The following is a 13,734-nucleotide window of genomic DNA, read 5'->3' on the forward strand; positions in this document are numbered from 1 at the left end:
GTACTTGTTGGAACACATTGGAGGTGTAACTGGGACATGAACAGTGGGAATCTGAAATCACTGAAAGCTGCAGGCCCTGGGCTTTAACAGATGGTGTTATTACTGGTCTCTTGCTTTCATTGAGACATGAAGCTATCAAATGATATGGTCAACATAACACCAAATGCTGCTAATTTAATAAAGGAACATAAAGCTATCCCACTCCATTCCCTTTTGTTGTATTAGTGAACGTTGTATTAGTGAACGATTATGACATGACTCCTTAACCCGTGTTTATGAATGGACATAATGTTGTCCCACCTTGTCTGGAGTTCAGAGGATTTAGTTTAGTTTATAGATAAAGCGTGGAAATGGGGCCTTTGGCCGACCGAGTCTGCACCGACCAACAATCCCCCGGTACACTAATTCTATCCTCCACTCTAGAGACAATTTACAGAAGCCAATTAACGTGCAAACGTGCATGTCTTTGGAATGTGGGAGGATTTTAGAAACATGTACAATTCTTAGAGGATTGGACAGGGTAGATGCAGGAAAAATGTTCCCGATGTTGGGGGGAGTCCAGAACCAGGGGTCACAGTTTAAGAATAAGGGGTAGGCCATTTAGGACTGAGATGAGGAAAAACGTTTTCACCTGGAGAGTTGTGAATCTGTGGATTTCTCTGCCACAGAAGACAGTGGAGGCCATTTCATTGGATGTTTTCAAGAGAGAGTTAGATTTAGGTCTTGGGGCTAAGGGAATCTGGGAATATGGGGAAAAAGCCGTAACAGGGTACTGATTTTAGATGATCAGCCATGATCATATTGAATGGTGGTGCTGGCTCGAAGGGCCGAATGGCCTACTCCTGCACCTATTTTCTATGTTTTTACGAAACCGGCGCATCCGGAGGAAACCCTGGGAACATACAAACTCCGTAGACAGGATTGAACCTGGGTCTCTGGTGCTGTGAGGCAGCAACTCCACTGCTACACCACAGAGCTGCTATTGTATAGATGGGCAAAATGGCTGAATTAACAGGGAGGGCTGAAAGGCCTATTTATGCGCTGCACAACTTTACAACTCTCTTCCCAAAGATTCTGTTGTGGGATCTGAGTGGCGGTTTCCACAGTGCAAGATCTGGAGATCCCAGCAAGCCAGGCTTGAGTCTAGCGTGGGAGTGAGCTGTCAGATTCAGCTCTTTGTGCGCTCCAGAATGGCGTGTACGGAACTCCAGTATATATTTTGGTTTTGATGGCTCAACAGCAGTAGGTACTGTGCAACAGGCAGTACAGTTGAGCCTAATACCTCAAGTTGAAGTCTGTATTACAGTGGAGGGTTCTGCATTTAGTAAAGGTGAAGAAATCTGTAGGAACGTGGTGTAGGGAGGAACTATAGATGCTGGTTTACACCGAAGATAGACATAAAATGCTGGAGTAACTCAGCGGGACAGGCAGCATCTCTGGATAGAGAAACGTCGCCCATTCCTTCTGTTGTATAAACATAGATTTTGCTGCATGCAGGGAATGCAACTGTAAATAACTTAATTTCCACCTTTGAAAGATTAACTACTAGTCAACCGATCTTCTTGCCACATAGAACTGCAGCGCTGTTGTTAATTGGATGAGATTGCTCTGAGTTTTCTTATCCTCCTAATCAAAGTTTGTTGTGTTTTTGTTTAGATGACGGAAGATATCCCAGCGTCCAGTTCCCGAAGGGGTTACTGAAACTTCCGAAGAATACACATGTTTCTAATCTAACAGCCTATCTCACATCTCCCCACCCTCCCTGGCGTACAGACAACTTTATCCATACAATGGGAACCTTAATGAATAAATCAAGTAAAGGCTTAAGCATTTCTAATTGTAGCCGACCCATCTTGCTTTCTAGATTTCATTATTTGCAATGTTATTTGATAAATCTGCAACTACTTGATAAATCTGCAACTTGGAGTGTATGACAAGATCTCTTCGTAGCTTGTCTGTCTATAGTTTACACAGTAGATTGTACTAAAACGTGGTACTAATTATTCTCCTGCTCTGAATTTTACCATACATGTTCCACCCTGACCTGCCTTTGGTGATAATGTTGAACAAATCAACATAGAAGAGGTCATACTTTTTGTGTAGATGCTGGTTTCTACCAAAGGTTATCACTGAATGCTGGACTCAGTAACTCAGCGGAGCAGGCAGCATCTCTGAAGAAAAATGATTAGGTGACGTTTCGGGTTGGAACCCTTCTTCAAAGATCCTGTCTTAGTGCCTCTCCCAGGAATGTGCATGGCTGTGGGAAGGGATCTGTAGATAGGATTGGAGCAATCTAACTATCATGAGGATTTAGACTCTTCAGATTCTTTACTGGCTGACTTGTGAGCTGTGGAATTCACACAATGTGTTTATCGTAGCAAATTGTGTCGCTGTGCGTGGACACTGTTTTATTTCCATTTTCCGCTCACATTATCACCGAGGATGCCACTTTCTTTTCACAATTCAGACTTTGTATTTGGCCTTTCTATCGTTATCTTTTTTCCCCCTTCTAGAACATTTTTCCACATATCATCTTGGAGATTTGACTCTTCCTTTTCCTGATGGATGTTCCTCTCCCTTCCTTGGGAACTAGCTCACATAAAACCCAATAAATATCTACAAAAATAAGTGTCCAGATAGTTTTATTGATATTGGCTGAGGGATATGACTTGGCCAGACATCAGAAGAAAACTTATAAACTCTTTTGCATTTTATTTTGGTTTCACCTTAGCAGGCAAATGAGTCTTTAAGTTGATGTCTGATATGAAAAACAGCATGTCTGAACAGTAACACTGCCACACTGCACGGGGGCATCAGCCTGCATTACAAGTTCAAGTGGCATAGAAAATAGGTGCAGGAGTAGGCCATTCGGCCCTTCGAGCCAGCACCACCATTCAATATGATCATGGCTAATCATCCAAAATCAGTACCCCGCTCCTGCTTTCTCCCCATATCATTTGATTCCATTAGCCCTAAGAGCTATATCTAACTCTTAAATACAGAATTTGGACTTCAAATATAGCCTTCTGATCCAGAGTTGAGGTCCAGCCTTAATTTTTTAATCTTGGTGTTAACTTTATAGATTTTCATTAAATAATTGAATGAGAAAGTAATTAATTGCACCCAAAAATGATCAATGCCAAAGGGTTTATCAAGGGATTCTGGATTTCCACAATATTCGCGGTGAATCTACATATTTTTTTTTACTTTTAGGAAAAAATACTATAGCGTAATTAAATAACAAGGTGAGAAAACAACACAATGTTTAGCTTGTGAAGGAAGGAACTTCATGCGCTGGTTTAAACTGAAGATAGACACAAAAAGCTGGAGCAACTCAGCGGGACAGGCAGCATCTCTGGAGAGAAGGAATAGGTGACGTTTCGGGTCGAGACCCTTCTTCAGTCTGAAGAAGGAATAGATGACACAAAGCTGGAGAGATGCTGCCTGTTCCGCTGAGTTACTGCAGCTTTTTGTGTCTACAATGTTTAGCTTATTTGTCAGGATTAACCATTTATCAATCAAATTGCAAATGAATAAATTGTTACTATTATTCTGCAGTCATTATTTAGGTTTAGAGATACAGCACGGAAACAGGCCCTTTGCCCCCACCAAGTCCGCGCCGCCCAGCGATCCCCGCACATTAACACTATCCTACACCCACTAGGGACAATTTTTACATTTACCCAGTCAATTAACCTACGTCTTTGGAGTGTGGGAGGAAACCGAAGATCTCGGAGAAAACCCACGCAGGTCACGGGGAGAACGTACAAACTCCGTACAGACGGCGCCCGTAGTCAAGATCGAACCTGAGTCTCCGGCGCTGCATTCGCTGTAAGGCAGCAACTCTACCGCTGTGCCGTCGTTATAGGTGCCCTGTGTAGAACAACAAATATAGAGGTTCTGGAGAGAGTCCAAGACAAAGATTTATAAGACTGATACCAGATTTGGGACGTTTACTCTGCAAAGAACGTTATGACCAGGATGGGCGTGGGCTCTGGAAAGGAAGAGTGAGAGTGAGGAGTTTAAAAGGCTTTGAGAGCATTATTGTGGAAAATATGTTTCCATTTGTTGTCAACTCCCAAAACTGGAGGTGATAAATTGAAGACCATCACAGAAAAATCCAGCAGGCAATTTGGGTGAGAGTTGTTATCCAGAGCATGAATTGAGTATAGAAGTAGGAGAAGCAAATAGTGTGTCTACATGGAAACCAGAATTGGACCCCCAGTGGAAGGGCATTAGCAACCTCTGTTGATGGGCTTGGTTGCAGAATGGTTTGCAGAGGCATGAATGTCGACCTGGACTGTTAGATGGCTCTGTCTGTGTTGTAATTAAGTTGTTTTGCTTTGCAGATCCAGTTGAGGTAAATAATTGATTAATCAAACTGAAATATTTTGGGCGAGAACACAAATGTAAAATTGAATTTGGTCCACAAAAAATGTGCAGAAAATAAATGAATAAAACCATGGCATTGTGAAATTATGCTTCTGTGCGTAGATTCAAATGATGTGTGTCTGACTGGTTTGACTATCTTCATAATAATACAACAGGCTCCTGGCTCATTACCATCTCTTTTTTCCCTCAAGCCCCTCCACCAGTTATCTTCTGTTACCTGCAAGTAACATTGAACACCCAATTTCACATTAAGTACAACAAGGTGGAGTAACTCAGCGGGACAGGAAGCCTCTCTGGAGAGAAAGAATGGGTGATGTTTCGGGTCATCTGAAGAACGGTCTCGACCCGAAACGTCACCCAGAGATGCTGCCTGTCCCGCTGAGTTACTCCAGCCCTTTGTGTCTTTCTTCGGTTTAAACCAGCATCTGCAGTATTTCCTTCACATTAAGTAAATATGTGTAACAAGAGGACTACCAGCTGTACAACCAGCTCCTGGAGGTTTTAGAAATGGATTTATTTATATCTGTTTTTAATTGATAAGTTTTCACTTGACCTAATGTGGAAGTGTTATTTCATGGATATGGATTTGTTTGATGTTTAAACACTTCATTATAAAAGGTGATACTTTACAGGACTGAAGAGCATCGAGCTGACTCCACTGGCTGCCATTAATGTTGAGTTGTTTGCTGCTGGCAAACCTGTGAAGGTGACTGGGTCCATCCACATCTCATTGCCCCTTGGACCGACTGACCTGGTGACACATGCAGATGCTCTTCCAGCTTGGACTCTTGACATGAAAATTGGTATGTGAGCACGTTTCATTGCGGTCCTAATTACCTTAGATTAGTGGTACAGTCTGGTGGCAAATACCTTGTTCGTGCACTGGGCTACAGTGATCTGAATGTTAATACGTGCAGGGGATTTCACACAGCAGGAAGAAAAGAAGCTGTTAGCGCAATATTTCTAAAATTCCTGAGTGATTTAAGTTTGCTAAGAGGAGCCATTATTCCATTGAAGTCCCTGAAGACATCCTGCCCATTGGTCTGCACTCAATGCTAAGACTACTGCAATAACTAAATTGGTTTTAAGTAACCAAGGGCTTAGGGTTTACAGTTGTTTATCAACACCCACTAGTTTTATTCCAGAGGGTGGTGAATCTGTGGAATTCTTTGCCACAGAATGCTGTGGAGGCCAGGTCAGGTGATATTTTCAAGGCAGAGATCGATAGATTTTTGAGGTGTCAGAGGAGAAGGCAGGAGAATGGGGTTAGGAGGGAGAGATGGATTCGCCATGATTGAATGGCGTAGATTTGATGGGCCGAATGGCCTAATTCTGCTCCATCACTTGTGATAACAAGGAATAACTTGCGGATTTTCTTATCTGAGTGATTAAATGTGTAAATTCCCAAAGTTTCTGTCTGCTCCAGAATTTCTTTACCCATTATTCTTTCATGAAACTTTCTTCACTGCAAATCATTTTGAATTAAATCTATACGTAATAATTCAAGAATTATTGCTGCGTAATTCATCTCTCTGTCCCACAAAAGTACTAATTTTATGTATATTAATTTTAATTTCTTCAGCAGCTTTTCCTCATTGCATGTAAATTGCCATCTTTATTTCGCAGTCTGTAAAATGTTAAAAGGCATACTTTTTATACATTCTGGTTTGCAGTCTTGGTGAATTGTTTGATAAGATTATTTTATGAAACTTGCTGAACAGTCAATGTTTGTGCAACTTTAGTGATGCCTTAAAACGAGTTCCTGATGACAACCAATATTAGAATGGGGAAGTGCATGTGGACACAGATTGTTCTATCGTTGCAGTTGGCTAGCCTGTAGTACACCTGTAAGAAATGTGCCCACAAAGTGAAGGCCCCACAAAGTTATTTGCTCCTCATTTCTGCTTCCCTTTTCCTTTTGCCCTGCCCTTGTGGTTTTATATCAGAATAATGCTTAAAATTATCTTGTTTCTTTTCCAGGAGTTGCATGTAAATTGTTTGGTTCTTTTGAATTCATTTGGATTTTGAACAATGGACTGACTGAGACAAGGTTGAAAAAATCAATTCTAGCAAGGGGATTTGATGTGAATGCAAAAGTTGTTAAAATTTACTTATGACAGAGAAGGAGGGAGACCATTCTGGCCATCATGTTGGTGCTGGCTCCCAGCGGAGTAGATCCAGCAGACCCATAAGCCATTTTCCCTCGTGTATCCATCCACTCCCTTCTTGATTGTTTTTGGCACTTGCGTACATTGGGGAGGTAATATATCCCAGCGAACTAACCTACTGTTCACAATGTGAGCATGCAGGCTTGAGGCAGAGACCACCTGCGATCGGGCTCAAACCGGGAGCCCCAGGAGCTGTGAGGCAGCACAGTAAACACAGTGCTACTGCAAATATGTAACAGATATTTTCTAACGTTGGTTCTTTTATTACAGCACCATAAATGTTTATTTGCTTGTGATAAATGCCTGAATATTCTTCTTTCGTCAAAGGTGCCTGGGTAAACCGAGGGCTCGGAGCAGTTAGGAAAGAGGGTGGCCAGCTTGTCTGGACCTACGTAGCCCCTCACTTGGGACAGTGGATAGCAGCCCCGCTACCACTAACAACAGGTGAATAAGCACGTTCAACATTTAATCTTTGCAGTTTCCTGTCACGTTCGTCCTTTTAATGCCTCATCACAGTTTTAGTTTTGTGAATTTTACAAGTTAAAAGTTGTAGGGCGTTGACTGAAGTATAGATTGGGCAAAATTCAATGGATTTTGTTCTGTGGTATCAGAGAGTTTATTTCTGTGTGAGCTTAGGGGGCATCATATCTTGCCTAGTATGCAGGAAAACTGACTTCAAAGCGGAGAAGGTTGGCTGAAAATAAACAGTTTGTTAGAGCACAGTTTAGTTTAGAGATACAGCGCAGAAACAGGCCCTTCGGCCCACCGAGTCCGCACCGGCCAGCGATCCCCGCACAGTAACACAATCCTACACACACCAGGGACAATTTACAATTTTACCGAAGCCAATTAACCTACAAAATTGTACGTCTTTGGAGTGTGGGAGAAAACCCCAGAGAAAACTCACACAGGTAACTGGGAGAAGGTACAAACTCCGTACAGACAGCACCTGTAGTCAGGATGGAACTCGGGTCTCTGGCGCTGTAAGGCAGTAGATCCACTGCTACACCACTGTGCCGCCCTTTATTACCTGAAATAAAATAAAAGGAGTGATCGCAGGAAGCTGCAGACATTCAAAAGGTTAAAACTCATTCCTCACTGACAATAGACTTAGCTTCATCAAAATGTAGAGAATGCTTGCAATCTGAGGTAATTAAATCCTGATCCTTCCAAATTATAAAAACAAAATGCCCAGTTTTCATTTGATAATATTCTGCCCTGTTGTCCTCAACATGTCGCGAGAAACTCGACTGATTCTTTTACTTGTATTTTGAAGGACGTGTTGTAACTGATACCTAGAGACAGGGTTGACATCTTTTGCTATTCAGTTGATCTAAAATGCCATCACTCAGCTCATTAAGTTAGACCATTTGCATTTTCACAGCCAATTAGTTCCTGCTTTAATTTTACAGCAATTACTGAGATGCTTAATGTGGGGTTTTGTATTCGTGTGACGGGAAAAATAAAATGGTCAAGTGAGGTTGGAAATTCGTGACTACACTCGTACATGTAGGGTCATGACGACCCGCAGCATGGAAACGGGCCATTCAGCCCACAAGGTCTGTGCTACCTGTGAACTCTTGTGGGTAAATTCTGTGTTGTTCCTACAAATGAAAATTATTCTAGAAAGGCTCATAGACATGATAACATCTGACTGATTTACTCGTAGAAACCAGACATCAAGAAGAACTGAACCCATAGAGCCACAAAACCTGTAGTTTGCTGTATTTGATGCAAGGCATAGTATTGCAAATGGCCTGCACAGACTTTGGTGCTGATCTTAAATCACAATGGGGAACAATACAGGTGTGGTTCAGTGTGACTGTCGTTTTTATTCACACTTGTTTTTGTTAATCCAGGTACAATTGGTCGCTTTGCAAAGGACATAAGCAACTACCATACCACGCTGCTGGTGGCCATCTTGGGAGGCACTGCTGTGATTCTTGCTGGATTTGTGGCTGTGCTTGTATGTTATTGCAGGTAGGTGGTTGGATTTCTCCATAAATGAATGCCCATGCAGATTCCCCACATTATTCCGACGATAGACACAAAAAGCTGGAGTAGCTTAGCAGGACAGGCAGCATCCCTGGAGAGAAGGAATGGGTGACGTTTTGGGTCGAGACCCTGTTTCGGGTCTAAGGAAGGGTCTCGACCTGGAACGTCGCCCATTCCTTCTCTCCAGAGATGCTGCCCGTCCTGCTGAGTTACTCCAGCATTTTGCGTCTATCTCCGGTTTAAACCTGCATCTGCAGTTCCTTCTCCCACATTAATTTGTATACTTTCTCATATTTTCATTACATCGTTAGTCCATTTAATCCATTGAGTCCATGGCCACCCTCAGAGCATTTCCAACAGTCTTGCACTTCCACTTATTTCCCTGTAACCTATTCTTCCTCCTATGCTCACAACTTCCCCCAATTCTCCTGTCTTCGACCTTCGCTCGGGAGAGACAATTAAACCCCCAACCAACACATGTTTGGGATGTGGGAGGAAACCAGCGCACCAAGGGCAAACCCACACAGTAGCAGGGAAAAGGCATCAAGTCCACGGAGACATAACACTGGACCAGGATCGAGCCTTTGTCCCCAGAGCCGTGAAGCAGCAGAACTATCTGTCGTGTCAAGGTATCTTTTGGTTGATTTTGCAGGCTCAAAAATCGCTCATTGGGCATTTTATAATTAAAGATGCTGAAGAGAATTGGGGCAGAGTTCATCATGTGCAGAATTTCAATAATACAACCTGTTTGGAGGGAGGCATACTATAGTGGAGATCTTGGGAGGCTGCCATCTGTATATGATCGCAGTTTATTGAATGTTTGAATACGTAATCATGACACTGGGTCAACCCGAAATAAGGAATTTCCTAATTTTACGTTCTATCTTTGTTCACAATACTGGCATCAGTTTTCAGAAGAAAACGGTAATTCCTTTTCAAGAACGTTTAGTTAATAGTTTGAGTTTTTTTTTTCATATCATAAAATCGTACAGATCAGAAGTGTGCCCTTTCAGACCATGTCGCCTAACTATGTAAATCCCATATGTGTACATTAAGCCTGTATCACCCTTTTCCTATCTATGTATACGATTGCCTTTTAAGTTGTACCTGCCTCTGTCAACTTCTCTGGCAGCTCATTCCAGACGACCATCACTTCTCTTAAGTGGAAAACGTACCCCTCTAAATAGAAAACGTATCTCCTTTCAATTTCTCCCTCAGATCTCCTGTTCAATTTTGTTTTAAACAGAGGACGCTACCATCATCCACATAAAAAATCACAGATCAAGACTAAAATGGATACCTCGAAGAAAGACCAGACCACGTCAACCAACCTCGTGAACATGGCTCTTGGCACCAAAGAAAGCTCGAAACCTGATGAGAAGCCAACTTCGCAACAGCCTCGCGTCATCTCCTACAGTCCTCGAAGGGAAATGTCTCATAAAGAAGCCAAGGAATTCTGCAAGCTTGTGAATAAAACCGCAGAGAAACAAAACAATGACAGCTGCAAAATTTACGTCGAAAATTTCACGGCCCGATCTCGGAAAAAGTGCATGGATAACCTCTATCAACAGGCAACCAACAGCCCAGAGGATGTCCCCAAGAACGCGTTGCAGATTAAACATATGAAAATGCTGGCCCGGAGGAGGGAGATGATTGACGGGCAATACAAAATGCAGCACACTGTTAATGAAGAAATGTACCAATTACCTCTAATTTCGAATAAATTGTTGCCTATTTATAACCCGAATGTTGCTGTCATGCAAGCCCAAGATCATTTTGGCATTGCAGACCATGTTTCCCGGTCGGCTACCTTGCCCAGAAACCGGCAGATGGTGTACAGCCCATTGGCCGAACCACTCACCAGGGACGGCTACACCCAGACACTTCCGAAAATGCCGCTGCACTCCCAACAGCAGTCGGAATCCCAGAGACAACACGTAACTCAGGGGCAGCAGGCGCTGGATCCCAAGTCTGCCAACTGGGGAAGGTACAACAACAACCTGCTGGAGTCCGTGTCTGTTCCCGGAACCCTGAACGAGGCGGTGGGAGCGACCCCGTTTGCTGCAGAACTGCAGGGCATCTCCGAGCAGACGCTGCTGGAGCTGACCAAAAGCAAGCCGTCTCCTCACCCCAGAGCCTGGTTCGTGTCGCTGGAGGGCAAGCCGATCCCACCCATCAGACATTCGTGCGTGCTGGTTCCCAAACCCAAGAAGGCCCACAGCAACGACACCAGTCTCGACTCGGGAGTCGACATGAACGAGCACCACACCGGCAGGAAGCTGGAGAAGGAAAAGACTTGTGCCAAAGGCGGGGGGGCAGCCTCGAAGAGCCTTTACTCAGAAGACCTGGAGCTGAGCGGGAGTGAGAGCGGTACAGCTGTCTGCACCCCCGAGGACCTCTCCTTCAGGCAAGTGCTGGACGGGAGCAGTGGCCAACTGGTGGAGGTTGAAGAGGAGCAAAGTGACCAGAGTTTACAGGATGAGGAGATCAGTGTGACCCCACCCTACAAACTGGGCCGCCGCATGAGTACTGAAGGTGAGGGGGACGATAGTAAAAAAAGTGTTTGGCAGAAGAGAGAGGAGCGACCTCTAATCCCTCTAAACTAAGTTGAGTTGCTTTGCTTCCAGATCTTCACGATGGAACAAAAGCATGTTTTTGGTTCTGTGGTTACGCAGGTTTTTATGCACTCCATTTTATTGTTGATTACAATTCATTGTGCTGAATAAAGACATTGTTTGTATGTGTATCTTCTAGATCTTTCATTAACTGGAATATACTGTAAATACACATGGTTATCAAACACCAAGTTGAGAGAATTTTGTGCCCTTTAAACTTTGGTCCCTGAACCTATTCATAAATTGATTTTAAAATGCTGATAAGCTTCCAGTATGTTTTACAATTAAACTTTTCGTGTTCTTTCTTTTTTCTAAGTAATTTCCCCTGATCTCTCACCTTTGCCACTGTGAATCTTGAATGAGAAAGAAAGCAGTTGTATCTGCTGTTGATCTTTGACACGAGTTGTTGCTGAAAATGTGTTAACTACTTTTTGACAGCAGGGTGCTATGGTTAAGTATGATTTGTGCCTGTAATGATCCATTTGTGTGGTGCCCACAAGAGAACTGACTCAAGAATTTAATTAAATTCATACCAACAAGAACGTGCTTGATTTAAAACTCTATTGATAAACTCTCATCCTCAGGCACCTGTCTCGACTTGTCTTCATTTAAACATGAACATGTTGCATGGCACTTCCTTTCGAAGTGTATCCCCTTTTAAAATTTATTTCCCCAAAAATTGGTGCAAAAAACAGTTTCAATCGACAGTTTTAAAATGTCAAACCACAAGTATGTTTTAAAAAACTATAAATCCAAAAAGCACAAATTTTGCGAATGATTGTGATGCATTGCATGTGAGTAGAGGAGTAGGATTTCACACAGCAATATTTAGAAAATGCAGCAGATGTTTTTTTTGTTGCATTCTGAGAGGCTTGGGCTTGTCTATAAATAGATGCTAAGTTACCTAGTTCACAGCTACATTCGAAAAAGGCTGAATAGGGAGCACTTTTTGTGAGTCGCATTAAAATGTAGAAAGCACAACAGAAGATAATAATTTGTCTCTTTATAACTTGAGTTCTAAATCTAGTTGTGAAGACTATGTCAATTTTTTCTCTTTCTGTGACAGAGGTGGGCAGAGACATAGAAACAAGTTGGCTTTAAAGCTTTGCCAACAAGCGGCATCTAAACCGTATACTTGTTCTTTGTCATGTGACGATTCCCCAGCTATTTTGTGGCAGCCATCTTGTTTCACTTTGTTGCCAATTTCCTGTTGAATATCTGCAAAGATCCCGAGGAACCATTAGGCGTCTTTAAGCTGATGAAAAGCGATATGATACTGTGAGATTTGACGTGAATCTTCTTGAGGTTTTTGTTTTTACTCTGTCCTCGTTTGTTACAATCCAGGCAATTTTCCCGACTGAAATATACTTTCTGCAAATAGTTCGACTAATTCTGCTTCATCTCGGCAACTACGTGTTCTGACGGTTACATTTGTTCTTGGAGCATATCTTGATAAACAGCTTGAGTTTTCACTTCATCGATGACAAAATACAGGAACTAAAGCAAAAGCTTGTTTTGTGATATCATTGGGAAATGTTTTATTGTATTATATGTTTTCAGGAAAGTGTTTGCTTATTCCGTGTGGTGTCAAGCATGGTTGCATGTTCATACATTTTGTTCATTATCCAAGCCGGCTTTGCCATAAGACAGTTGTATTTTGTGTAATATTTCTAAAGAGTAGTGAATTACATTCGGAATTGTTCTAATGCATTGTTGAAAACCCAATAAAACTGAACTATGTTTTGTTTACATTGGTGTTTGGCTTGAATGCTGCTTCATAACTGAGCAACCCCTCCGATCACTGATGATTGAGAGTGGACGGCAGGATGATCATTAACCTGATTTGATTTGTGTAGGTAGGAACTGCAGATTCTGGTTTAAACCGAAGATGGACACAAAAAGCTGGAGTAACTCAGCAGGACAGGCAGCATCTCTGAAGAGAAGGAATGGGTGACTTTTCGGGTCGAGACCCTTCTTCAGCTTTTTGTGTCGCCTATTCCTTTTCTCCAGAGATGCTGTCTGACCCGCTGAGTTACTCCAGCTTTTTGTGTCTATCTTCGGTTTAAACCAGCATCTGCAGTTCCTTCCTTCACAAAGCTCCACCCAATTAGCCACATTGTTAACCACGGTTGTGGGACTTTGGGTATGGTTATGTTGGTTTTGAGTTGGTTAGATCTCGAATGCACTTTACTTCCACCATTTGGCACACGTTTGGCCAGATTAACATGTCATGTTTAGCTACACTGTTCCACGCATGTTCTTCCTGCACCCCTCATTGAATCAACGTTAGTCTTGAGTAAAGTTATTAATCTCATTCAGAGTGTGTTATGTCATCAGCCAGAAAAATTCAATTTAGCATTGAGTAACCAAAGGAGAATGTTTGTTTGTTCGATGAAATATTTTGTTCTGGGATGTACTTTGTTAACACGTGACAGAGAAAAATGTAACGATCACTGGAAAGAAATTGGGATGAATAGTGGAAGAGCTTCCAAGAGCAATGTGATGGTTGCTCCTCCCAATACTGAAGAATGGATGTATTTGCAACAAGGTGGCTGGTAAAGATG

At 42.5% G+C, this 13,734-nt stretch overlaps 1 protein-coding gene across 2 annotated transcripts in view; it reads left to right on the forward strand.

The window, feature by feature from the left end:
• fam171b (family with sequence similarity 171 member B) overlaps positions 1-13,053 on the forward strand; it is a 37,965-nt gene extending 24,912 nt beyond the window's left edge. The window contains exons 4-8 of one of the 2 annotated variants that reach the window (XM_078404074.1): positions 1,657-1,815; positions 5,025-5,195; positions 6,888-7,004; positions 8,420-8,540; positions 9,802-13,053. In XM_078404074.1, the coding sequence (XP_078260200.1) occupies positions 1,657-1,815; positions 5,025-5,195; positions 6,888-7,004; positions 8,420-8,540; positions 9,802-11,161 (1,928 nt within the window). In that variant the 3' untranslated portion in view covers positions 11,162-13,053. The remainder of the gene's footprint in view (positions 1-1,656; positions 1,816-5,024; positions 5,196-6,887; positions 7,005-8,419; positions 8,541-9,801) is intronic. The other variant, XM_078404075.1, reaches the window with a different exon arrangement.
• The last annotated feature ends 681 nt before the right edge of the window (positions 13,054-13,734 follow it).

This window comes from Rhinoraja longicauda, chromosome 8 (assembly GCF_053455715.1).
Source record: "Rhinoraja longicauda isolate Sanriku21f chromosome 8, sRhiLon1.1, whole genome shotgun sequence".
Classification (NCBI taxonomy): domain Eukaryota; kingdom Metazoa; phylum Chordata; class Chondrichthyes; order Rajiformes; family Arhynchobatidae; genus Rhinoraja; species Rhinoraja longicauda.